We start from the raw sequence: 23,725 nt of genomic DNA, 5'->3' as shown, positions 1-23,725 counted from the left end.
CCTTCCCTTCCCTTCCCTTCCCTCCCCAGAAAAGCATCAGTAATGGAAAATATTTTGACAGCCCACTTCTATTAAAATTTTGGTGCATCATAGAACTACAGCTCTGCATTTGTTCCTCTGGACACATCTGCCTTCAGCCTTCCTGCACAGCATAAATCCTGTTAGGGAGTTGGGTCTGCGCAGGGCAGCAGCTACGCTGGGAAATTAAGAATGAATTTTGCCAACACTTCCTCCTTTTCATCCGTACTGTCACCTCCTGTGGCAGTCTCATGGAAGAGCTTTGAGCAGCTCCTGTCCTGGTGTGGCAGCTCCCTGCTGTGTTGTTTTGAAGAGGTAAAGATGGACTTAATCTCAAGGCAGGAGTTTGACAGAGTTGTCTGTATGGGATGCCACAAAGTGCTGACACTGCTTTGGTGCAGACAGTTTTGCGCATCAAACGGAGGAGCTTAAGCGATTACTGTCTCAGGTGCTGGTGATCCAGGCTAAATGGTTGCATTTCTGTTAAGCAGAACAAGAGGACTCATACTCATAGAAAGTATCTCAGCTGGGGGGTTAAACTTCCCAAAGCACGACTGGATTGGTAGAAGTGCTGATGGGAGATTAATGTCACCCTGCGTTTGGTCATAGCAGTCGTGAGAAGGAGGTTGGCTTTGAAAATAGGAAAAAAAAAAACCCACAAGGCTTCAAAGCAAAACTCTGATGGCTGTAACTGGGAAGCAGCTGCTGGAAGCTGCAAGTTGAAATGCTAATAAATCATCCTGTGTCTCACACTGACAACTCTTAAGCCTTCCATTCTGATATGTGAAGTTAACATTCTGACTTGTCAAGCACTGTTTTTATTAGTTTTCTTTGTGTTTAAAAGCACTGAATTGTCTTCCTTAGTGGTCTGGATGGTTGATCTCAGTATGTGCAGAATTCCAAGGCAGTAAAATTGTTCATTTTCAGATCATATGCTGCTCGAACCAACCAGAGTTAACAGATGTCTTTCAGTTAACTTGGATGGTTTGGATCAGGCTCAAAGTGAAGCACACACAGAGCTCTGAAGCTCTTTGGAGAATGCAATGCACGCAGTTTTCCACTATATGAGGATTTAGGCACTTTTTAACAAAATTGAGAGGTGAAGTAATTAGCAGTGTTGGTAAGCATACATTGACATACTTTAAAAGCAGTATCAAGAGAAACACATTGCACCTGGATGCACTGAATTATCTGATAAGAGCTCCATTAGCAGCCGTAACAGGAACACATTCTTTCTGCTTTTTTTTTTCAAGGATGCGAGATACTGCAAGAAAAATAGAAGAAAAGTATTTTTCCAATCTTGCAACACACGTTGAATTTCTTCCAGTTGAATGGAGGTCAAAGCTTACCCTCGATGGAGGTAAACTATTTGGTTCTTTGGTTGTTCAGTAGCTGCAGTCTGCAAAACTGCCCCCAGAAGTTTTGTGCTGTATTCTTTGCCTGTGCCTTGTTTGGATTTTATCCTTTTCCTGCGTGTAACTCAAGTCTTTTCTTTCAGACACTGTGGACTCCATTACTCCAGACAAAGTACGGGGTTTGAGGGACATGCTAAACAGCAGTGCCATGGATATCATGTATTATACAAGTCCTCTTTATAGAGATGAAGTAAGTGGATTTTATCTAAATCTTACTAGAGCAAGGCAGAGAGGCTGAAATAAACTGGATTTAGTGTTAGTAAAGTTTCCTTCTGAGACCCTGAACTGAGCAAAGTCTTGCTAAAGGAGCAGGAGCTGAAATGCATTTTATTTAGATTAAACAAAGTAAGGTGTCAGTGCCACAGCAAGCAGCATTGCCTTTGTCATGTCCTACTAGTCCTCACCTCTTGTATCAGTGACTGCATGCAGCATGCCAGGGTCAGGGATTCCCACTGTCAAGTTGTTGTTACATATCTATCACCTGGATTTAACAGCGTTCATCCTGGGATTTGAAAGAGGAACAGCCAGGCTGCTATGCCAGATGGGCAATAGAAGTGTCTTTTGGTATTCTGCAGTAGAAAATAAGAAATGTTACCATGTGTGCAAGCGTATAACATATGAGGATGATATTTAATATCCTGAGAATTAATCAGCTTTTAAATCTCCTGAGAGACATTTTACCTCTGAAAGAGCAGGGATTCTGGGTTCTCCCTGTCAGTGAATGTGTAAAGTGTCTGGAAAACATCCAGCATGAGGATCCTCATCCCTGCTGTTTAGGGACTCTAAGTTTGGTATGTATTTTAGAGAAATTAAATGAAAAGCTGATGTTTGCACTTCAAGTAATCAAAATACAGAGTTTTAATGGGCGAAAAGTAGAAAAACAACGACTATAATCAGTGTGGTTTTAGAGCAGAAATGATTGTCTAAAATGGGTCTTTATCAGCAGATTAGAAACAGAAGGGTTTTTCACAGCTTTTTCATGCATCTGTGTGTTCTGAGCTAAGGAACTCCTTTAAGGTGAGATCCTTCTTACCTGCAACAAAATCCTTGGACATGTGCTATTTCACTTTGTTCAAATCTAAAGTCAGATGGGCCAGCAGCATCTTTAAACAAACCAGTTTTAATGGAGGTGTACGCTTGCCTTGCAAGAAAGGCAGGACCCCACTCAGCCACCTGTTTGTCAGTGGCTGTTTGTATCCTGGAATTTGCTGTCTTGTCTTCCTATGTCTCAGTAGGCACACGTGCTTTAGTCTGTTCAGATGTAGTGTGGCCCCATTCAATGGAAAAGCCTCAAAGGTAAAAAAAAAAAAAAATTAAAAAAAAATACCCCAAAGATAAAGTACCCCAAGAGCATCCTTTGTCACACATCCTGGAAAAGCCCCACGGGGATGTTTTATGATTAGTTTCAATAGGAATTCTCACTTTTCCTACACTGACTGTGTTATAAATGAAGTAATTCTAATCTATTTGCAGCTTTCATGCCCAACCTGCATGGTTTGAGTGGAGGTGAGAGGTGGACGAATACTTTCAAAGCTTACTTGAGGCTTTGATGCTACCTTTCATTAAAATATGTTTAAGTACTTCAGACTGTTGACGTAATTACCAAACCTAAAACTCCTAGTAATACTGATTTTCCTTATAGCAGCCACAGCTGTGAAATTGCTGTGAGCCTTTTAAGCTTCCAGTGCTAGAAATAAGCATACTGAAAGCTGTGCTCTTGTTGCTCAGTAATGCAAAGTTTATTGTTCAGGGCTTCTGGGTTCTCAGCTGTGTATCAGGTTTCTTTGTTGTGGAACTGAGAGCAGCCTGAGCTGCTGTAGCAAGTGAAGAAAACTTCTCTGGCAGCTCGAAAATAGATTTTTAAAGTGCATTAGAGGCTCAGCATGTCTGTGGATGTCGTTTGGGCAGTGAATTAGCTAGCAAAGGTTAGGTATGCAGGCCAACAGTGCATGAAAAATTTAATTTGTTGCTCAGTAGAGCTGTAGTTTTACAGGTATATCGCATCCCTGAGGTATGAGAATTGGCAAATACAATGAGTGTACTGTGGCTGTGCTTAGATCTGATTACAGAAGTTGTTTTCTTCACTTAATCAAGTGAATTTTCCTGAAATGTTTGCAACAATGCACATGAAACTGCCATTACCCTGCCTTATTCAGACTGCACCAATAAATCTTACACCTTTCTCAAAGCAAAGTTGGACAGTTTGAATAGCAAGCTTTTTCCAAAAAAAAAATGAAGCAAGAAAGCAATCTTACAGGTGTAATGTTAAAACCTTGAAGGGCAGGTTCCTGAAATGAATGCCTGGGATGCAGGTTTGCTGCTTCACTCAGTTGTTCCTGTTCTGACCCTGAGGTACCAGGGATGTGGCTTCTGGACTCATGCCATCATTTCACTTGGAGCTGTGTAAGCTTCCACTCAGTACACAGTTCTGTTCGTCTTTTCACCTTTTATTTTGCCTTTAGCTACAGAAAGGAAGCTTGTATTTTTTTAGATACTGCTCCTCATCCCATTTCATTTCCTGTGCACGGATTGAATAGTGTATTACCAACTGTGCACTCCTCTGGAAAACCAGCAGTTTTTTTTCTTTTTCCCCAGTGTTCAGTGTTCACTTTGTTCCAAGTACTCATTCCAGCTGAGAAGAGAGCCTTGTCTTCAAGCATTCACATGGTCACATGCAGCTCAGAATTAGTATGCTCACCACTTCACAATACCAACCCCCTTCTTTGTGTACTGTTGGCACTCCTGAAGCTTTCTGGTCCAGAAATCTTAGAATCCTAGAATGGCCTGGGTTGCAAAGGCCCACAGTGCTCATCCAGTTCCAACCCCCTGCTATGTGCAGGTTGCCAACCAGCAGCCCAGGCTGCCCAGAGCCACATCCAGCCTGGCCTTGAATGCCTGCAGAGATGGGGCATCCACAGCCTACTTGGGCAACCTGTTCCAGTGCCTCACCACCCTCTGGCTGAATCTTGAAAGGACTGAATGAAACTGTGCTATGCCCTGTGAAATGAATTGAACAATACAGTGAGTTTGCCCTAGAGAAGAATAAAAGCTGTTATCCACATGACAGCGCTTAAAAATACTTTGCTGTTAATTATGTTCTAATTCAAAGGACTTTCCCCACATCTGGAATGTAGCCATTGCTTTAAAGCTTCTGACAACTCTTTTAACATCTTAAACATCTTACCATCAGTGAGGGATGTTCAAGTGGGTAAGCGTTGAAGGAAGAAAAGGAGAAGCTTTGTTGTGTTGGCTTTCACCTTAGATAGCAGTCAGCTGCTCCAGATGCAGCTGGATTGCTCAGCGAAGCGCTATGGGATCCTGGCAGGTAACCCCCTCTCTGATTGCAGGTATCATTTTCTCCTGCAGCACGGTAGCAGAATATCCCAAAGGTGCCTCTTGCTTGTGATGTGCAACGTGATAGCAGCCAGACATCAATAATTCAGCAAGCATCTCAGGCAGCCTGGGCTCAGAGCTCAGGATGGAGGGTGTTTGAAGCCCACGGATTCAGCTGTGGCATTTGTGTGAGCTGGGCGTGATGCTGTGCAGCTCCTCATCTATGCTGAGGGCCCTGAGTAAAACAGGATCCCTGTTCAAATATTGCACAGAGGCCAGTTTACTGCTTTTCTTTATCTTTTGATGCATGCGTGCTACCTCGAAATGAACAACTTCACGCTGATTCTGGTCTTGGTGGTGCAAGACTTTGCTTCACACCCACGCCGCTGTAGCTTCGGATTTCTTTAATAATAAATGCTTCTGGCAGAGATTGGAAAGCCTAATTGACACATTGTGAATTCAGCATTGTCACCTTTGTTATATTGTTAAGTGCTTATTTTACTGGTCTTCGGTGTGCTTACCGCCAGCCTAATTGTAATTCTGTAAATTATTGATGTGCGTCATGGCAGAAAGTGCCTTTTGTACAGGCTGAATATTATTTCCACCCATCTTAGAAAGACCTTTAAAGATGTCATTCAGAGAGTGCAGCAGTCTCAGAAGATCACTTGATGTTTATGGGATGCTTCCGCCACAGCTGAAGTGCAGGGAGGGCAGAGGGTCCTGCATTCCTCACCAGCTGAGGGCAGAGGGAATGAAGGCTCTGGGACACAGTGGCTGCAGGCTTGGTGTTGGAGGAGCCTGGCAGGCTGTGTCATGCAGCCAACCTAGAGCATGGCTCCGCTCTGAAGTGGTTTGGTGGCCTGCTGTTACACATGTATTAATATCAAGGGATTCATATCTGTGAACCTTGGAACTTGTATTCGTTCTTACAACAGGTTTCATCCCTCTGATACAAGGTCTGGCAAAGAAACGTGCTGCTTTCAGCAATAAAAGGAAGTTGTTTCTTGTCTTTCAAAAGGAGGGGGTTTGAAGCAGGAAATCTTTAACTGAGACTGCTTGAGCACTGTCTCTGCTTATTCTGTTGAACCTAATAGGGAACTGCCTGCCAGCGCTTTCATGGCTTGATTAATTCATTTGATTGTCAACTTTATAAAGTGGTTACTGGATCTGCTTTCTGTGCAGTCTTGAATGCTGTGACTTGGATACGAATGGCTTAGGCTCAGCTTCTCAACCAAAAAGGGGATACTGAGGGAGATGTTGAGCTGTGGGCAGGTCTGTGCTTCCTTTTTATGTAAAATGACTAATAGATGAAGCCATTCCTGCCTGTTCACCCCATGAAATCTCATTCTGGCCTCTCATCTGTTGTAGTGACACTCTACTGGCACCCATCCATCAGGATATATGACAGCTTTGTATTCGGGAGGCTCAGCAGCCTCTCACCATTGTGTGCTGCCATGTTCTGCTGGTTCATGTGAAGCAAACTCCTTCTCATTGCTTTTATCATAGCATCATAGAATGACCTTTGTAGAAAAGGACCACAATGCTCATCTAGTTAAAACCCCCCGCTGTGTGCAGGGCTGCCAACCATCAGACCAGGCTGCCCAGAGATTTATCAATCTATCCTTGAGCCACAGGTTTTTGTTGGCTGTTAAGGACCTTATCCTACCTCCAGCAGGCCCAAGCACTTTCTTATTGCCTGCTTGTTGAACAGGTTTATACTTCTGAAGTTCTCCTGGCACTTGGAGTGAGCTGCTGACAAAACTGTCCCACAGATCTCTTTCAGATTCTTTTCCCATGAAGCCTACAAAAACATTCCTGCTGTTCAAGCTGCAGGATTGCAAAGGTCGGGTTTCCTGCACTCCCTTTTGATATGTAGCTCTCCTTTGAGTTTTTTCCTCTTGGACTTCAGGCCGTTCATGTGAGAAGACTGTCCAGTGGTGAGCTCCTATGGAGAGGCCAGAGAAAGGCCCTGGAAAGTTACAAGGGGAGGTTGTTGGAGCTGACTGCTGCCAAAAGAGGACCATCAGCAGAGCCCGAGAGAAGAGCAGCTTTTTTTGTTGTCTTAGACAGATCAAAGAGCTTGAGACCAGAGAGCTGCATGCAGTTCTCAGCTGCAAACAAGTCACTGAAGTTTTGAGTAGCAGCCGTGCAATGTCCGTGTCACTTCTGTGCTCAGGGTGCCAGCGGGGGTTTTGTACTCCTTGTTCTCTTGGAAGAACTCATTTCCTCTGTATTGAGGGAAAGTATTATTTACTATCCTGAAAAGCCAGCTTTTGCCCCAGCAACCAGCCTGCTGGGATGTGCCGGATCCTGCCTGGAGCTCCTTGGTGTGGACCAGGAGGTGTTTGTCTGCCTTGTGCACAGCCAGTTTCCTCTGCACTGCAAGAAACAGGAGTGCTCATCTATACTTGAGTCTCCCAGGGCTTCTTTCCATCCGAAGAGGAATGAACAGCTGTATCAGATGTCGGTGGCTGTGATTTAGAGGCTTATTATTTTGCAGCTCAACACAGGATGCAGCTAATACCTTCACATAGGAGCTTCAGCTGAGACAGGCAGCAGCTCCGGGTATTTTGCTGCTTCCACAGTTACTTACTCCTCTTCATCTTTCAGCAGTCCAGGCTTGCCCAGGCACCCAAGAGCTAATTAGAGACGTGATCCTTCTGCCTGTGTAGTCAGCTTCTTCATAGAATCATTAAGGCTGGGAAAGACCTCTGAGATCCCCAGCCCACCCCACCATCCCACTGCCCACATCCCTCAGTGCCACATCCCCACGGCTCTGGAACACCTCCAGGGACGGTGACCCATCACTGCTGGGCAGCTGTGCCACTGCAGCACTGCTCTTTCTGAGAAGAGATTCTTCCTAATATCCAACCCAAACCTTCCCCAGAGCAACTTAAGGCCAGCACCTCTCATCCTAAAGTTGTTATGTTGGAGATGAGAGCAGTGCGTCTCCTCTGACTGAGCCTCTGTCCCTTGTTCACAAAGCATATACCCTTGCCACCTGGACTCCTCAGTGGTTGGATGGGCTGCTATTTTTCTACACGTTGGAAGCAGCGTGGCAGACAGGCATGTAATTGGAAAGCAGACGGGATTTACGGTCGGATCAGAGCAGGCCCAGTGATCCATTCCTATACCTTGATTGTCAGTCTTGGGTTGCCTGCCCCTCAGCCTGCAGGAGTGTCACTGTGGCTCTCCACATGTGTGCAGGAAGATTCCTTACTGGGCTTTTATTTAGGCTTGTGAAGGTCATAGAGCATTTAACCTCAGTTTGTCAGAATCAAAAACAATGACATCTGAGCAACTTGATCCCATGGGCTTCAGTTTCCTACACGGGAGATGCGCTGGCAAAAGTTCAGCTGATAAAGGAAGCTCCAAGCAACTGCATTGACTTCTCATGGAGCAAAAAGAGAATCGCTCCCCAAAGAGTTGCACAGTGGGTAGCAGTGTGCTGCATCTGCTTGGTCCCCGTGGCATTTTTTTCTTCCTTTGCTCTGCTTTGCTGAAATCTTTGACTGCTGGCAATCAAGACTCTTGACTTGGACACAGCTCTGTCAAACTGGCAAAGGCTGTCTGTCGGGTGTCTTTACTTTTGCACCTCTGAAAATGCAACAGTGCATATTGGCTCTCTCAGTCCGAGGATTGTGGGCTGCTTAGTGTGCCTGATTATGACTTGCTATAAAGTCTTTGAAATTTGACTGCATTAAGGGCTCCAGGCATTGTAAAGTATGCTTTATTTGTATTTTATGCACGAGTGTTAGTGGCACATCTGCATGCTTCATAGCATTTTAATCCTACACCAAACTTTTGCACTGAAATAATTGATCTGCTTACTATGCTCAGGATTTATTTCTCCCAAAACCACAACAGGGAGAAAGGGCTTTCCTAGGAAGCAAGACAGAAATATTGGAAGATTTTCGGTACCTCTCTTTCAAAGGTTCCTGCATCCTCAGACTGATGCAGTCGAAGGGCCAGCTGGGTGCAGGGATTTGATGTGGCTGTTGCTGAAGGATTAGGAAATGTTCCTATTGCTGCAGTGGTTCAGTCTGTTCCATAGGCTGGCTGCTTTTCACTGGTCCCTCCTGGAGGAGTTGAGCAGAGCAGGCAGTGGACATCAGAGCAGCAAACAAGGTTTGTGGGAGCAGCTGCAGGAAAATATTGACTCAGTACTGCCTTTTGTGGGGGTATTTGAGCTTGTTTAGTCTGTGAGAAACTTTCAGGAGATGATGATAACACGTTGGGCAAGCATTCAAGGAAACTCAAGCTTTTTTGTGGGTTAAGCCCTACCCAAAGCGCTGGGGAGCAGCTGCCAAAGAATGGCGCTGGAGAAATGGCTCATTGTCAGTGATGAAGGTGGAAATTGGGAGGGAAGAAGCAGGAGAGGAGGTGGGAACAAAGGAAGGGTTTGGTTCATGCTTGCATTCCACTAGTTGTGTGGATGCCCCATCCCTGCAGGCATTCAAGGCCAGGCTGGATGTGGCTCTGGGCAGCCTGGGCTGCTGGTTGGCGACCTGCACACAGCAGGGGGTTGGAACTGGATGAACACTGTGGGCCTTTGCAACCCAGGCCATTCTATCATTCTGTGATTCATTCTATAACCCAGTGATTTACAAACCCTGTGTGTCAGATATCTAATCAAATTAAATACTCGTACTCTGGTTGGCAAATATAGAGCTATTTGGAAGCCCACAGCCAGTTTCCTAGACCATGTTTTTGTCTAACTCCTTAATAACAACAAGTTTCTAAGGATTTGGACATTTGTAAAGAAGACTGGACATAATGTCCAACCTGGGCTGTCTTAGTCCCCAAAGCAGCAAAAGAACATAATCCTATAATGAAACATGACAATGCCAGAAGGTTACTTGCCCACTCTGTGCCTATGGGCTGTGGGCAGACTGATGCAATATTGTTCCTGAAAGGAGTCTGCTTTTCCAGGGAAATAGGGAAGTAGGGTACAGAACTGTTGAGTAAGTTGGGCAGTGCCCTGGGTGCACTGAAGGACATAGCTGAGTTGTTGTGCACCTTCTTTTTAACTTTCCATCAGAAAAAAAAAAAAAAAAAAAAAGTTGTTAATGCTGAGATGGATTATTTAGCGGTTTCAGAATTAGGATTTTTTAGGATTTTTAAAGTATTATTCTTTCCCCCCTTGTATAGATAGAGTACCTGGGAGCCACGGTGAGTCTGGCGGTGGAACATGGCTCTTATAGGGAGCGACTGAGGCAGCTGGGTTGGGTCAGTCTGGTGAAAAGGAGACCCAGGGAAGACCTCAACACTCCCTATAACTCCCCAACAGGAGGTGGTGGTGAGGTGGGGGTCAGCCTCTTCTTCCAGATAACAGTGATAGGACAAGAGGTGACGGCCTCAAGTCATGCCAGGGGAGGGTCGGATTGGATATGGGGAAAAAATTCTTCTCAGAAAGTCTGGTGATGCACTGGCATGGCTGCCCATGGAATGGTAGAGTCTCTGGAGGCGTTCCAGAGCCATGGAGAAGTGGCACTGAGGACATGGGCAGTGAGCACGGTGGGGATGGGTTGGAGTTGGGTTTGGGGATCTCAGCGGTCTTTTCCAACCTGAATGATTCTGTGATTCTGTGCTGCCTGCACTGAAACCAGGAGCCAGTGCTCCATCCAGAGCATCCACTGTGTGTCTGGGGTTGTGGGCTCCCTGCTGAGGGCCCTGCAGGCAGGACATAGTGCTGTCTCCTTGGGGGTACCTGGAAGCCAGCCTGGAAACTACAGGAGAGCAGCGTTCCCTTTTTTCCCTGAGTGCTTGGCAATAGTCCTGGAACACTTTGATTTCAACAGATCTGTGTTATTTTGTTCTGGATTGTAATCAAAACCTTTTTTTTTAATGGAGAAACTGCCAACCAGTCCTGATTGCTATTTTCAGCCCTTGCTACAAATCTCTGCCTATTTGTTCATGTGTGAACGTATCTCCCAACCTCTGCACAGTGCCAAGCGCGGTAGGCAGCATCACAACAAAAAGACTTGAAAATGGGAATGTTGATGCTTATTTCTCTGAGCTGCTGCAAGGCTTTGTTAATCATTTCACAGTGCTTTGAGGCATAGGGCTTGTGTGGTTTCTATCTCAGCAAAGTGTATATCAAACACTGACAGTGCTAGCGTCATTCATATTTATATTCAGTAATGATTCAGGCACTTGACAAATCATGTCCAAATTACATGTTCTATAGCTTTAATTTCCTGTTGTTAACAAGGGAATGATTTGCAATTTCATGTTTGTCCTCCTCTACACAGCCTGCAAGCATTGCTCAGTTTCTGTGTTGAGTATCACAAGCAAAACTGCTTTCTTTTTGTATTGTCTGTTTTCCAAATCTTGTGTCTTTTAACGTATCTCTCTAAAAAAAAATATTGCAGTGAATCTTCCTGTTTTTATGTGCATGTACACTACTATAGGACTTGAAGCAGATAAACCTCTGGGAGATTCAATTAGGACTAAAATAGAGCGAGTATGTATTTATGATGGTAGCATCATGGGACTAGCTTGTGATGGCTGAGAACTATGTTGCATTATTGTTTTCCCCCAAACCTCCCAGTAATCTATAGCCAGAAAACATTTTGTTAGCATTGCTTACATCAAATGTTCAAATTCTGGCTCTGCTTTTCTCATTTGTGCTTTTTCTCCTCCTGCATCTTCCTTTTGCCTGAGATGAGACTGCTTTTTTCCTGTACTAGCATTATTTCATTCTGAAGAAACATGACATAGGTGCAGCATGGAGGAGAGGAAGTCAAATAGGAAGCTCTGGTCCTTTCAAACATGAGCAATGGGCAGAATGAATTCAAGTATACCTTACAAAGATCCAAAAGCAGTGTGGGACATTCTCCCAGTTACACAAACTGAACACGATGCTTGTCCTGTATGCATGCTCAGGAGGCTGTGTGAACAGGAGCAGTAAGATATGTTGTTATTAAACCTTCTTCCCTTACCACCTCCAAACAGCTTGTCAAGGGGCTGCAGCAGGAGCTGAACCGCCTGTACACGCTGTTCTGCTCTCGGAATCCAGAGTTTGAGGAGAAAGGAGGGAAAGTCTCCATTGTGTCCCACTCTCTGGGCTGTGTCATCACCTACGACATCATGACTGGCTGGAACCCGGTCAGCCTGTATGAACAGTTGCTGCGGAAAGAGGAGGAGGAGCTTGAAGACAGTTGGATGAGTTATGAGGAGCAACGTTTACTTGAAGAACTTTACATAACCAAACAACGGTAATGCATCCACTTCTGGTTATGAAAGGATAAAACCACAGCCCTACGTGACGCCCTTTGGGTATTTCCAGAACCCAGCATAGCTCTTATAGTTTGCAGCTGATGTTCCTCTGATGATGCTGAATGGCAGTGGTAAATGCTAAATGCAGAACTAAGCAGGCAGGGAGCTGGCAGTGCTAATAAGAGCTCTGAATTCATATTCTACAGTCTATACCAAACTCAAACAAGTAGCTGCTACTCACTGCCCAGATGCACTGGGAGCTCCTTCTAGCCGAGAAGAAAGGACAGGGTCAGGCCATGAGCCCCACAGATATTTGATGTAGCTCACAGGTGTGCAGTGAGCTGAAACACGCAGAACCTGAGCAGTGAAATGCCAGAGTTTCTTGAGAAAAATAAGAAGTGTTCTCTAAGACTTGAACTTGGGAATTGAGCTCCACCAGCTGGGTGCAGATGTTGTGGTTGCTGTGATTGGGCTTAGGGGGTTACTGCTGTGCTGCAGATCATTTACCAGTTTCTGCCTGCTGCCATTTAGAAATGTTAATGCAGTTCCTAGTGCAAAGCAGCACTGCCCATTGTGATGGATTGGATCTTGGTTTTGTTTCTTGCATGTGTTGGTAAGGATTCTCAGTATGAGGTGACAGTGTAGATAATCACTCTGCCCCCACACAGTGATTAAGGTGCTTTTCCTGTTCTAACCTGGGATTCAGGGTACTGTGAGACTCTATGGACAGAGAATCTAATAGTGGGAGCATGAACTTTCCAGTGGTGCTTTGGAAATGTTAGTATTGCATCAGATCCGCTGTGCCTGAAATCAGCATGTGTGTAATTAGGGATTGGTACAGGACATCTCTAACAGCTGCAGGGCTGGATAAAGTCTGGTCTTTCTGAAAGTAGAGAAGTAAGAGACCCAAGAATCGTGCCCAGGGGTAAGGTGACCCTACAGGCATATTACAAGCATGTGACCAATGAAAATCACAGTTTTTATATCCACGCTCCAGCTCCTTAGGTATGCACTGAAGCATTTCACATTTCTTCCCCAGTAATCTGAGTACCATTTGACACAGGCACTTCTGTGATAGATAGAGTGGCTCCCCTGTTCACAGACCATCATAGTGTCATTCAGTCTGGAATGGTAAAGGATGTCAGTTTTACATTTCTGTCCTCTGGATTTCTGGTGTTGCAAGGCTCTCAAACATGTAGTGGATTTCTGGAAATACATATGCCTGAGTAAGGTGTTTGACAGCATGCATAAATATACTACGTTGTAGAACGTGAGCATGTAAATTTTATTGATTGGAACCCTTCAAGAACAGCTTACAAGAGTCAAGAATTCTGCATGCCTTCTTTTTTAAGAGCAAATCACATTCATTGAAGCATGCTAACTGGTTGAGAGGACTACTCTTCAGAAAGCTTTAGCTCCAGACTAGTATCTTTCTAATCAGGATGACAGAGGTTAACTTTCATATTTTTGCTTGCAGAGTGCTTTAGGAGAACTTGAAGAGGTGCTTTTTCCTGCTTTGAGGAGGGCATAATGCTTAGTGCTGGGTTAGATGTTGTTCATCCTACAGACTGCTGAAAGATATATGACCTTTTTTAGAGAGAGCTGAAAATGTGACACCTTGTCCTTCAGATATTCCACGACAGTGCAGAACTCCATAATGGGCCATGGATTTTCCCATGGCTCTGGCTGAACAAAACAAACTAAAACCAGGTGATGTGGCTGCAGAAACACCAAGGAGGCAGGAGGTGAATCACCTGCTCCTGAGCAGGGAGGATGGGCAGATGCTTGGGGTGATGAGCAAAGAAACTGTCATGTCGTGATTGATTCCTCCTGTGGTCAGAGAAACAGGATTTCACATGCATTGATTCTTAATCAACTGGACTGCCTCAGAGGAAGAAACAACGCAGTCATTCTCTCTGCCTAACAGACAAACTGTTGGACCCTCCATGAATGCCTGCTTGGATCAGGTGCCTTAATACATCTGCATTTTTCTGTCTCAGAAAGATCTCCTTATTTTCCAGGTTGAAAGAGATAGAAGAGAGGTTACAAGGCTTAAAGGCATCCACCATAGCAAAAACACCTGTCTTAAAATTTAAGGTACGTATATCTAGATTTTCACTGAATGTCCTAATCACACTAAAAACACACTTGCAGTTTGAGTTATTCTACTTTCTTTTTTTTTTTTTTCCATGTCACTAAATATTGGTAAAATAGCATGAATGTGTGTGGATGTACATAAACATACTACTACATTCATGTACTACTATTTATTACAGATATATACGTTTCTATGTAAATACATAATCCAGTGTATGAATAGCTATCACACTGCACACACGTGTGGGAAGGTAAAAACCTTTTGACAAATTGCACCAATCACATACCTTGAAAAACTGTACTTCTATTTTGTCAACTGATCCATCTCCCTTGGGGGCTGCTTCTAACACATCACACCTCTGAGGCAATCGCAGTGAATTTCCTCCAGCAGTGGATTTTCCTTCGAAATTGTTCTGGCCTGACAGGTAGGACAGGTTATTTCTAGACTTGTGAAATAGACTGCTTGCTAATTGGCTCTGTAAACTGCTAGAATTTCGTATCATTGGAAAAAGACATTTTCTAGCTTTGTGGTGGGATGTGCGACGCTTTCTAGTTGCTCTGCTATATCCTAAAATATTAAACACTAAAAATGTGACATGGTAGATAAGAAGAAAATAGATTATTGCTCTTAACTTGCCATTTGTCTTTCCTTCTGAATTCAGAAGCACTCCCAGAAGTCAAGGTCAGTCTTGAGGAAACTAACTGTAATTCAATTTGTCATAGGCTCCTTCTTTTATCACAGCTTAAAAATGCACGTCGTGCTATTATCTCTACCATCAAAGAAGCTGAAGTCAGACATGCTCCTCTTGCTCTGTGCAAAGATTATTCTTCACTCAGCTGTGTTTAAAGATTTCTTTGAACAGATGCTTTTTAGAGGGAGCAGGAGGGGAGGAGAAAAGAAAGCAGAGAGAAGAGAGAACTATATCCAAATTACTCTTAGGTAATTTCCCATTGATGTGCATCCTTTTTCTTACCCTTACTGAAAAAATAAAAAGACATTTTGTTTTTTTTATATCAGTACTCCTAGTGTAAAGCAAAGCTAATGACTCCTCCTGCTCGAGTACTGTGCATGGGACAGACCTCAGGGGGAAGAAAGGAAACCTCAAGGGAAAGAGGAAGGCTTCCCATGAATGTGATAGCAAGGTGCTTCTGCCAGGGGAGGATTTCTGCAGGCTATCACTGAGCGATGATTGCTCATCAACAAGCTTCCTGAGGATGACGAGCTTGTTGAAAGAGAAGTAACTGCTTTGTAGGCACTGACTACCAAGCACCTCGGCTATTGGCAGACAGAGCTGTAGTAGGATCTTGAGTTGTTATTCACTGCAGGTGCTTGATCCACAAATTACTTTGGGCTGTGCAGTGCAGGAGAGTCTTTGATCCCTGATCTCTTAGGCTGTCATACACAACCAAGTGGCTACATGCAGTTGTAATGAAAAGGACTTGCCAGAATATGAACGTGTGGGGAATGGTGTAATACCTGCTTCTGCTTAATGTTAAAATTAATCCATTAGGTCTTCTGTTCGTGAATCATAACCAGGAGAAGTGTTGTCCCGAAAAGTGGTGTTCTTAAAAATTGCTTCTGTGTTAAACATTTAGAGGAGCCTCAGTCCTGCTTCGTGCAGGAACACCAAAATTGATAGATGCCACTTTGCTACAGTGCTAAGCATCTAATGACTGCAATTTAAAGGGCTTTATTTTTGGAAGGCTTGCTTTTGATTTTTAGCATTGGTATTGATTTATTGCCACCCTTTAAAGTACCCTCCAATCGGTACTTTGTCTTTGTGACTTTACCAGAGATGGAAGATCATGTTGAAAACTTGTGCATGGAAGAAAATAATACAGCAAAGAACACTGTGCTCCAAGAAAAAGCATCTGTCTGTGAACACTGTTAATGTTTATTGATAGAAATGTGCACCTTGTGACCATTTAAATTATTTACCTTTTTAAGGATCTTTGCATGAGGAGAATTCTGGGAAGTATTATAGTGCTAGCAAATGTCAGCTGGCAATCGCTTTCTGATTTCTTTCTGAAGCAGAAAGACCACATCTGTGTACTGCAAATGCTGTATATGGGCACGTCTGATGGATGGGGTTAGAAGTTATGTACTCACTTCAAAGGATAACTCAGTGAATATCTGTTTCTATTGTATTTGAAGATGAGAAAGCTTTTTGTCCAAACTGCAGAAATGTAAGGGTCTCTGTGAAGATTAATTGACAGAAGAGCTGCTTTGAACCAGACTGGAGTAACACTGCAGATGACAGTGAGCTGTGCTTTGCAGTGTATGACATTGAATAGCCTTGCTGAAGACCTAGGGCTTTTTTCCATTGAACTGGAACTTGGACATTCTTTTGGAAGGAAGAGGTGGAGTACCAGTGCCAAGTAAGAGGAGGAAGAATGTTTTGTTCAATGCTGGAATCTGGTAGATGAAACAGACCATTATTTCCACACCCTCGCTCCGTGTGCTGACATAAAGCAAAGGCGTGTGGGAATCCAAGCATTCTCCACGTGCACCCAGCAAGAATAAAGTCATTCCTCTCACCAGTTGAGTAGCAGCACGCTGATTGCTCCTCAGCAAACTGCTGCTACTACTGGGAAAGCTACAGTGAAGCTGTTACAATGACCAAATTAATTTTTCATAAAAGAAAACATTTTAAAGTTTAAGAAGTAATTTTGACTTTGAAAAATAATTTTTGACTACAGAGTTTTTATATCTGATATTCCTAGGAGACAGTGTCTGAGGATTGGTAATGGGATACAGAGGCATTCACCTCTTGGTCACTGTTGAATCCTGGCCCACATTGGCGGTGACCAGAAGTTATTAGCACTGATGTGTGCTCAGTGATGGATGTCAGATGGCCTTGTGGCTGCAGTGCAGGTTTGCTCTGCCTGCCTGGCAGTGCTGAGGACAACCCTTGCAGAGCAAGTCACAGCAGCTTTGCACAGCGTGAGAGTGAGCTGCAAGTTAGCTCATTGTGCTGTGCTCAGGTGTGGTTCTGTGTGATGTGTGACACTTCTGACGAGCACCATTCTGTTCACTTAACACCAGGTATTTGTAAGAGATTGTACGTAACAGCAGCTTTGTGTGTGTGTGTGTGTGTGTGTGACTACCAGAAGGGTTTTCTGTAGGTCATCTTCAGTGCTCAGTGTAGCTTGCATTGATGGCTTCTGTAGCAAAGTGAGTCAAGGAATACTAGCTGAGGATAAGGTTATGGAGCTGTGGTGAACTTTGAAAAGTTGCATGAGAAGCAGACTTTAATGATGTGAAACACATCACATGTATTTCCTTAGTGTCTTCTAAGTTCTTGCATTACTCCTTCCAGTGCTGGTAGACTTCTTTCAGTTCAGATATCCAACACAGTTTTCCACTCTCAAAGCGTGCAGCATCACAACATGTAACTCTTCTCACAGCAAAAAAAAACAAAACAGGAAACTTAACTTGTTACGTTACACTGTGTCTATTACAGTGCTCTTCCCTGTTCCAATTCACCAATGCTATACAAGTCCCTCGGTTGAAACAGAGGGAAATCAAACCCAGCCATGTTAGAAAGCGTTATTTCCACCTTCATTAACGCAGATGAAATCTCTCCTTAGGTTGAGAATTTCTTTTGTATGGGGTCTCCACTAGCAGTGTTTTTGGCATTGCGTGGCATCCGTCCAGGAAACAGCGGGAGCCAAGATCATATTCTGCCCAGAACGATTTGTAACCGCTTACTAAATATTTTTCACCCAACAGATCCAGTGGTGAGTTGTAATTGCAGCTGCAAGCTTTTACCCTTTTGTTTTTAAGTGTTGGCTGTGTGATAACGAGTTCTTCACAGTGTGTGAGTCGACACACGTGTGTTCACACGGCACCGGCTGTTAATGATTGCTGTGCCATATCTCGGGTTTTGTAAGAGCTGAGTAACATTTGCTACAAACAGTTGCCTTCAGTATCGTATACTTTGCTTCTCTTTTCAAATTAATGAGGGTAAAATTTGAATGTACTCAACTTGCTTTTTTGCAAAGACGTGAAATAACCCTTCAGTCGAGTTCCAACTTGGGTTTAGCTTACTGGCTTCCATTAAATGTCACAGACCCAAGTCTACCACTGCCATCATAAAAAGGCTTCACGAGCAGTTCACAAAATACTGTAGAAAAACAAAGACGCCATTGTTTTCCCCAGGGGAGTAACAGATTGTTAGAGGGTGGGATAGGCCTTGGGAAGGAAGTATTGGTGTAACTTTGCTGTCCTTACGCTCTTCCATAGGCAGCCAGTGTTAGCTGTCATCAAAGGCAGGATGTTGGGCCTCTGATCTGTAGGGCCTTGGCAGTCTCTTTGACAAGAGTCTGACTGGGCAGTTTCATGCTTTCCTATCCAGGCTCTGGATGGGAAGGGGTAGATAGTTTTCATCTTGCCCACTCAGTGTTTTCTTTCCTGAATTCCTCTTGCAGGCCTATAGATTAGAACCTTTAATCCTGAAGCACTACAGCAACATTTCACCAGTCCAGATCCACTGGTACAACACCACAAACCCTCTACCTTACGAACATATGAAGCCAAGTTTTCTCAACCCAACAAAAGAACCTACCTCAGTTACTGATGGCGAAAGTGCTTCGACTGTACCAAGCCCAACTACTTCACCAGTCATGGTTCGACGCCACTACGGGGAGTCCATAACCAACATAGGCAAAGCCAGTATACTGGGTAATTGCTCCTTGTACTGTTTTCTGCAGGGTCTTCTCACCGAGCATCACTGCTCTGTGGTGTTTAAGGTCCAACTGTCAGCAAGTCGTTCCTGCCTGTTTTCAGTGCTTGTTTTGCATTGCTTGTTCTAATCCAAACTAACATTTACTTTGAAGAAAAGACAGTTTACATAATACATTGAAGTCAAGGAAAGGATTTGTTGCAGGGAGAGGATGTGGGTCAGAGAGTTTATGCTACTGCCGCTTTATTGTTGTCTGCCTTCTTATGGTAATGTCCTGGGGGCTTCATAATTTCCACTGTACTTCATGGAGAAGTATTTTGAAGCTTGTTTTGTGTTTACATTCTGTGGTGTTGACAAATAGAAGAAAAAAAATCACTCCATATAGGTTAAGTGGAACCCAAACGTTATAATTTTACCGAGGGAAATACGGGCTAGTTCACTGTGAAGTCTGTCCCTTTCTGCCTTTCTGAATCAACTTTCTGAATCAGAGTAAGCCCTGATTTAGTAGAGCTTAAAATCACTTTCACTGGAACTTATATTTGAGCACGCACATGCAGTTTTTGTTGACTCAAGGACTGTCTTTAGCTCTCTGTGTGGGATCTGGAAGGTTAGTGTGACCTAGTGCAAGAAATCCTGCCAACCCAACAAATAGAGTGTATAAAAGCAGTTCAGTCCTTAAGTGAAATCATGCAGAGTTTCAAAGCAGCACTCTCACAGTACACTGCTTTTTGCTGTGTTACTACAGCAACTTCAGTGTCTCGTCCATACGGTGGCAGCAAAGGCAGGAGAAAACAGCTCAGATCTGTTCCTAGCTTTTGCACCTTTCTTCCTAAGCAACTGAAGTAGTCGTACTGAAGGATGATAGAGCATTTCTAAAGCTCTGTAGGGGTTATTCCATCGTGAGGACCACAAAGAAAAGAAGTCTCTTAAATATTCCCATGGGATCCTTTGGTTCAGAAGGTAGCATCATGGTTATGAAACATTTGTCTTAAACTTTCTGTAAAGGAGGAATTACAACACAGACTTAAAAATTCCAGATTCCTTTCTGCAAAAGCATTCTCATCTATTTTTTTGTTCCCCGTAACTACAGGTTCCAAATTACAGCCTTTGCTCGTCCACTAGATTAGCATCACGATAAACAGTGCACACTTCAGTCAGATAAGCTGTTCCCACCCTAGAAAAGCATGAATAGTGTTTTCCATCACCCCGCTCTAATTGACGGGTACAGCAGCGGCTTTAATTTGCAGTTTGAATTGGCTGACCTCGTGCTTGTTTTCCTTTTGTTTGTTTGTTTTTGCTGAGCTCAGGAGCTGCGAGCATTGGGAAGGGCCTCGGAGGGATGCTGTTTTCGAGATTTGGTCGCTCGAGTACACAGACTGCAGAGCCAGGAAAAGATGGAGCGGAAGGGGACGACAAGAAGAGCGCTGTGGGAACGCCGCCTTTCTCACACAGCAGCTCGGGCTTCCTCGAACCCACGTGTCAGTGACTAGCCCACCTTACGTCCCTTGTGGGAACAACATCTCCAGTGGGCTGCGTGTGTGTCTTGTGGGAGTGCTGAGCAGGTTAAGGGAGGGGATCCTCGCCCCTGCTCAGTGCTGGTGAGGCCGCGCGTGGGGTGCTGGGCCCAGCTCCGGGCCCCCAGTAGTAAAGGAGAGGCCTGGCATGGTGGGGAGAGCCCAGCATAGGCCAGCGGGGTGCTGCAGGGCCTGAAACAGCTCTGCTGTGAGGAGAGGCCGAGAGCTGGGGCTGCTCAGCCTGGAGCTGAGGATACTCAGAAACCCCATCCGTGTCCATTGATACCTGAGGGGAGGTATGGAGAGGACAGAGCCAGGCTCTGTGCGGTGGTGCCCGGTGCCAGGACAAGAGGCAGTGGGCAAAACTGGAGCACAGGACGTTCCCTCTGGCCATCACTCTGCTGTGCGGGTGGCAGAGCACTGGAACAAGCTGCTCAGAGAGGCTGTGGGGTCTCCTCTTTGGAGATCTCCAAAAACCAGCCATGCACAGTGCTGGGCTCCAGCTCTGGGTATCCCTGCTTGAGCAGGGCATTGGACCACATCAGCTCTAGAGGTCCCTTCCAGCCTCAGCCATTCTCTCATTCTTTGAAGGCTGTACAATTACTGACTTTGTTCTCCCTGTTATCTTTTTTTTTTTTTTTTTTTTGGTCCTCTTAAAAAACATTTATCTGTGCATTTGTGCCTGTCACATATACTCACGCACATGTATGTGTGTATGAGTTTAAGCTAACGAGACCTGTCCATCCGTAGTTCCTAGACTGTCTCTAGGGAAAGCAAAATGATTGCTTCAAGAATTTCAGCCTCTGTAATGAAATGGATTTATGTAAATTTGTCCATACATTTGCAGTTCTGAAGCAATCTCTATTTAAATGCAGGTATGGCTGGAAACAGAGGCTGTCCTTGTCCTGCTCTGAACCGCCCAGAGCACAGAGTGCAATTTTAGCAGCTGGGTTTTTTTTAAAAAGTACATATGCTTCCTTTACAGACATTCATACTTTATTTTTAAACTTCTCATCGCAAGGCGGGGCTTTTGCAATCTAAGCAGTCACAAGTGTTAGCACTGTTGTATCTTGTGATTGCATTCACATGATGCATTGCAGCCTGTTGATTGCTGCCACTTCCAGCAGATAACCTGCCTGAGTCACTGCTGCGGACAGAGAATTGGTTTTAAACTTCAGGGAAATGGAGTGGTGTGACAGCCAGTATTGTGGAGATCTTGACGAGGTCCCTTTGCATGGTGGCACGTTGAGGTCTCCTGCACAATTCTCACATTCCTCTGTGCTGAGATTCCATCTGCAGCACTGTGTCCAGGTCTGGAGCCCCCAATACAAGAAAGACAGGGAGCTGTTGGAGAGGGTCCAGAGGAGCCACAAAGATGATCAGGGGGCTGCAGCACCTCTTCTATGAAGACAGGCTGAGGGAGCTGGGCTTGTTCAGCATGGAGAAAAGAAGGCTGCGGGGTGACCTCATTGCAGCCTTTCAGTACCTAAAGGGAGCCTACAGACAGGAGGGGAGTCAACTCTTGGGAAGAGTAGCTAACAGCAGGACAAGGGGAAATGGTGTGAAGTTGAGGGAGGGCAGATTTCAGTTGGATGTCAGGGGGAAGTTGTTTGCTGTGAGAGTGGTGAGGTGCTGGAACAGCTGCCCAGAGAGGCTGTGGATCCCCGTCCATCCCTGGAGGTGTTCAAGGCCAGGTTGGATGGGGCCCTGGGCAGCCTGGGCTGCTGTGAAATGTGGAGGTTGGTGGCCCTGCCTGTGGCTGGGGGTTGGAGCTTTGTCATCCTTGAGGTTCCTTCCAAGCCGGGCCATTCTGTGATTCTGTGAAATCCCATCTATAGGAGGAGAACTTCGGGCAGAGGCCACGAATCTGCGGGCAGAGTGATGCAATCCATGGCCTGAGTGTCTGCTTCCGAGAGTGGCTGCACAGCTTGCAGTGGGGTTTGGCTTCCTCCCAGGCTTCTGTAACAGAGACGGGGTTGGTCGGGGTGTTTTTGCTGCAGAGCAACCGGTTCTGAATGCATGCATCTCAGTGGAAATGACTGTGGTTGTCTCCTGGTATGCAGAGGCTCCGATTCCCTCTCCTTGCTGTGTCTGGAAAGCAGCGAAACGCCACTGTGAGATGAAGGGCTGTCACTCCCAGTGCTGCTGTGCCACGACCGCGGAGGCAGCGCTTGTTGTGATGCTCCATTTATGCTCTCTCCCAGCCAAGAATTAAAATTCCTTGAAATTGCCTTTGATAAATGGCTGCATTTTTTACTCAATATGGGGTTTTGGCTTTTGTAGCTAAGCAGGCTTTTAGTTTTGTCCTTTTCATTCCATTGCTCCTTGCAGAGATTTTCTAACCACTGAAAGTGCCTTCACAATAGGTCAACCATTGGCCCAGTGAAACATGCAGTGAGAATTGCTCTGAATGTGGTATTAATCAAAGCAGCCATTACAATGAAAGGATAACTGCTGAAACGTATTTGGAATAATCTGGAAATTAAAAAGGCTGGAGCTATGGTTTTCTGAAAGCACGTCATACTGCAGTCTGAATGGGGATTCAGCTGCCAGAGGTACAACAGATCCCTTCATTGCTGCAGGCTCTGAGCATCCCCCTCCTGAAAGAGTTTGCTGACGGGCTCTCAGCATCTCCTGGGTATTTCTGTGTAGTTATCATAAGGAGCATAGATTTATTTCTATAATCAGTATACAAAGATTATACACAGTTACTTAAATATATATATATACACCAGCTCTTTTCAAGCTTTAGGTTTGGTTTCTGCAGAATCAGAACCTAAAGGTGACAGATGAATAAGCAAGGATTTCTTTTCCTTCCACTGATGTGCAATTCTAACAGCATTTCTCTTTCTTCTCCAATTTCTAGTGGAACTGGAGCACAGGATTGATTTCGAGCTCAGGGAAGGTCTGGTGGAGAGCAGATACTGGTCTGCAGTCACGTCGCACACTGCCTATTGGTCATCTCTGGATATTGCTCTTTTCCTGCTAACCTTCATGTACAAACACGACCAGGACGATACTGACAAATCCAATTTGGACGCTATCTGAATTTTTGACTGGGGTTTGGGAGGGATGGGAAAGGAAATCTGAAAACCAATGGCACAAAACAGATGTTAAACCGCAGTATGTATGGCATGGAGGTTTCAGGTTTAAGTGCATGTTTGGGTTTTTTCCTGTTTCTAAGGAGCAAAAATGATTTGTATGGAAAAGCACTTTATAGTTTCAAACGTTTTGCAGTGCTTAATCAGACCTGAAATTGTTCCAAATTCCTGTTGACTTTGCATAAGAAGACGACACAACGTGCAGCACCACTTACACTCCGTTGTGCATTGTGCTCGGGTGACATTCTTGTTGATGACCATAATTGCTGTTCAGTTCATTAAAGTATAAAAAGAGGAGTTGATTTAAAAAAAAAAAAAAAAAAAAAAAAGAAGAAGCAAAA

General features: G+C 44.5%; 1 protein-coding gene across 5 annotated transcripts in view; it reads left to right on the top strand.

Moving 5' to 3' along the window:
• Positions 1-23,725, top strand: part of DDHD1 (DDHD domain containing 1) — a 64,191-nt gene extending 40,466 nt beyond the window's left edge. For 4 of the 5 annotated variants that reach the window (XM_031602328.2, XM_090141960.1, XM_090141959.1 and 1 more), the window contains 8 exons: positions 1,272-1,378; positions 1,517-1,623; positions 11,724-11,986; positions 14,009-14,084; positions 17,676-17,825; positions 18,516-18,768; positions 20,077-20,247; positions 23,150-23,725. In XM_031602328.2, coding sequence (XP_031458188.2) covers positions 1,272-1,378; positions 1,517-1,623; positions 11,724-11,986; positions 14,009-14,084; positions 17,676-17,825; positions 18,516-18,768; positions 20,077-20,247; positions 23,150-23,331 — 1,309 coding nt within the window. In that variant the 3' untranslated portion in view covers positions 23,332-23,725. Of the gene's footprint in view, positions 1-1,271; positions 1,379-1,516; positions 1,624-11,723; positions 11,987-14,008; positions 14,085-17,675; positions 17,826-18,515; positions 18,769-20,076; positions 20,304-23,149 lie in introns of all 5 variants that reach the window. The other variant, XM_090141958.1, reaches the window with a different exon arrangement.

Source organism: Phasianus colchicus, chromosome 5 (assembly GCF_987193195.1).
Source record: "Phasianus colchicus chromosome 5, bPhaCol1.hap1.1, whole genome shotgun sequence".
In the NCBI taxonomy this organism is placed as follows: Eukaryota; Metazoa; Chordata; class Aves; order Galliformes; family Phasianidae; genus Phasianus; species Phasianus colchicus.
Note: the sequence above shows the minus strand (reverse complement) of the source record. Positions and strands in the feature narration are given on the sequence as shown.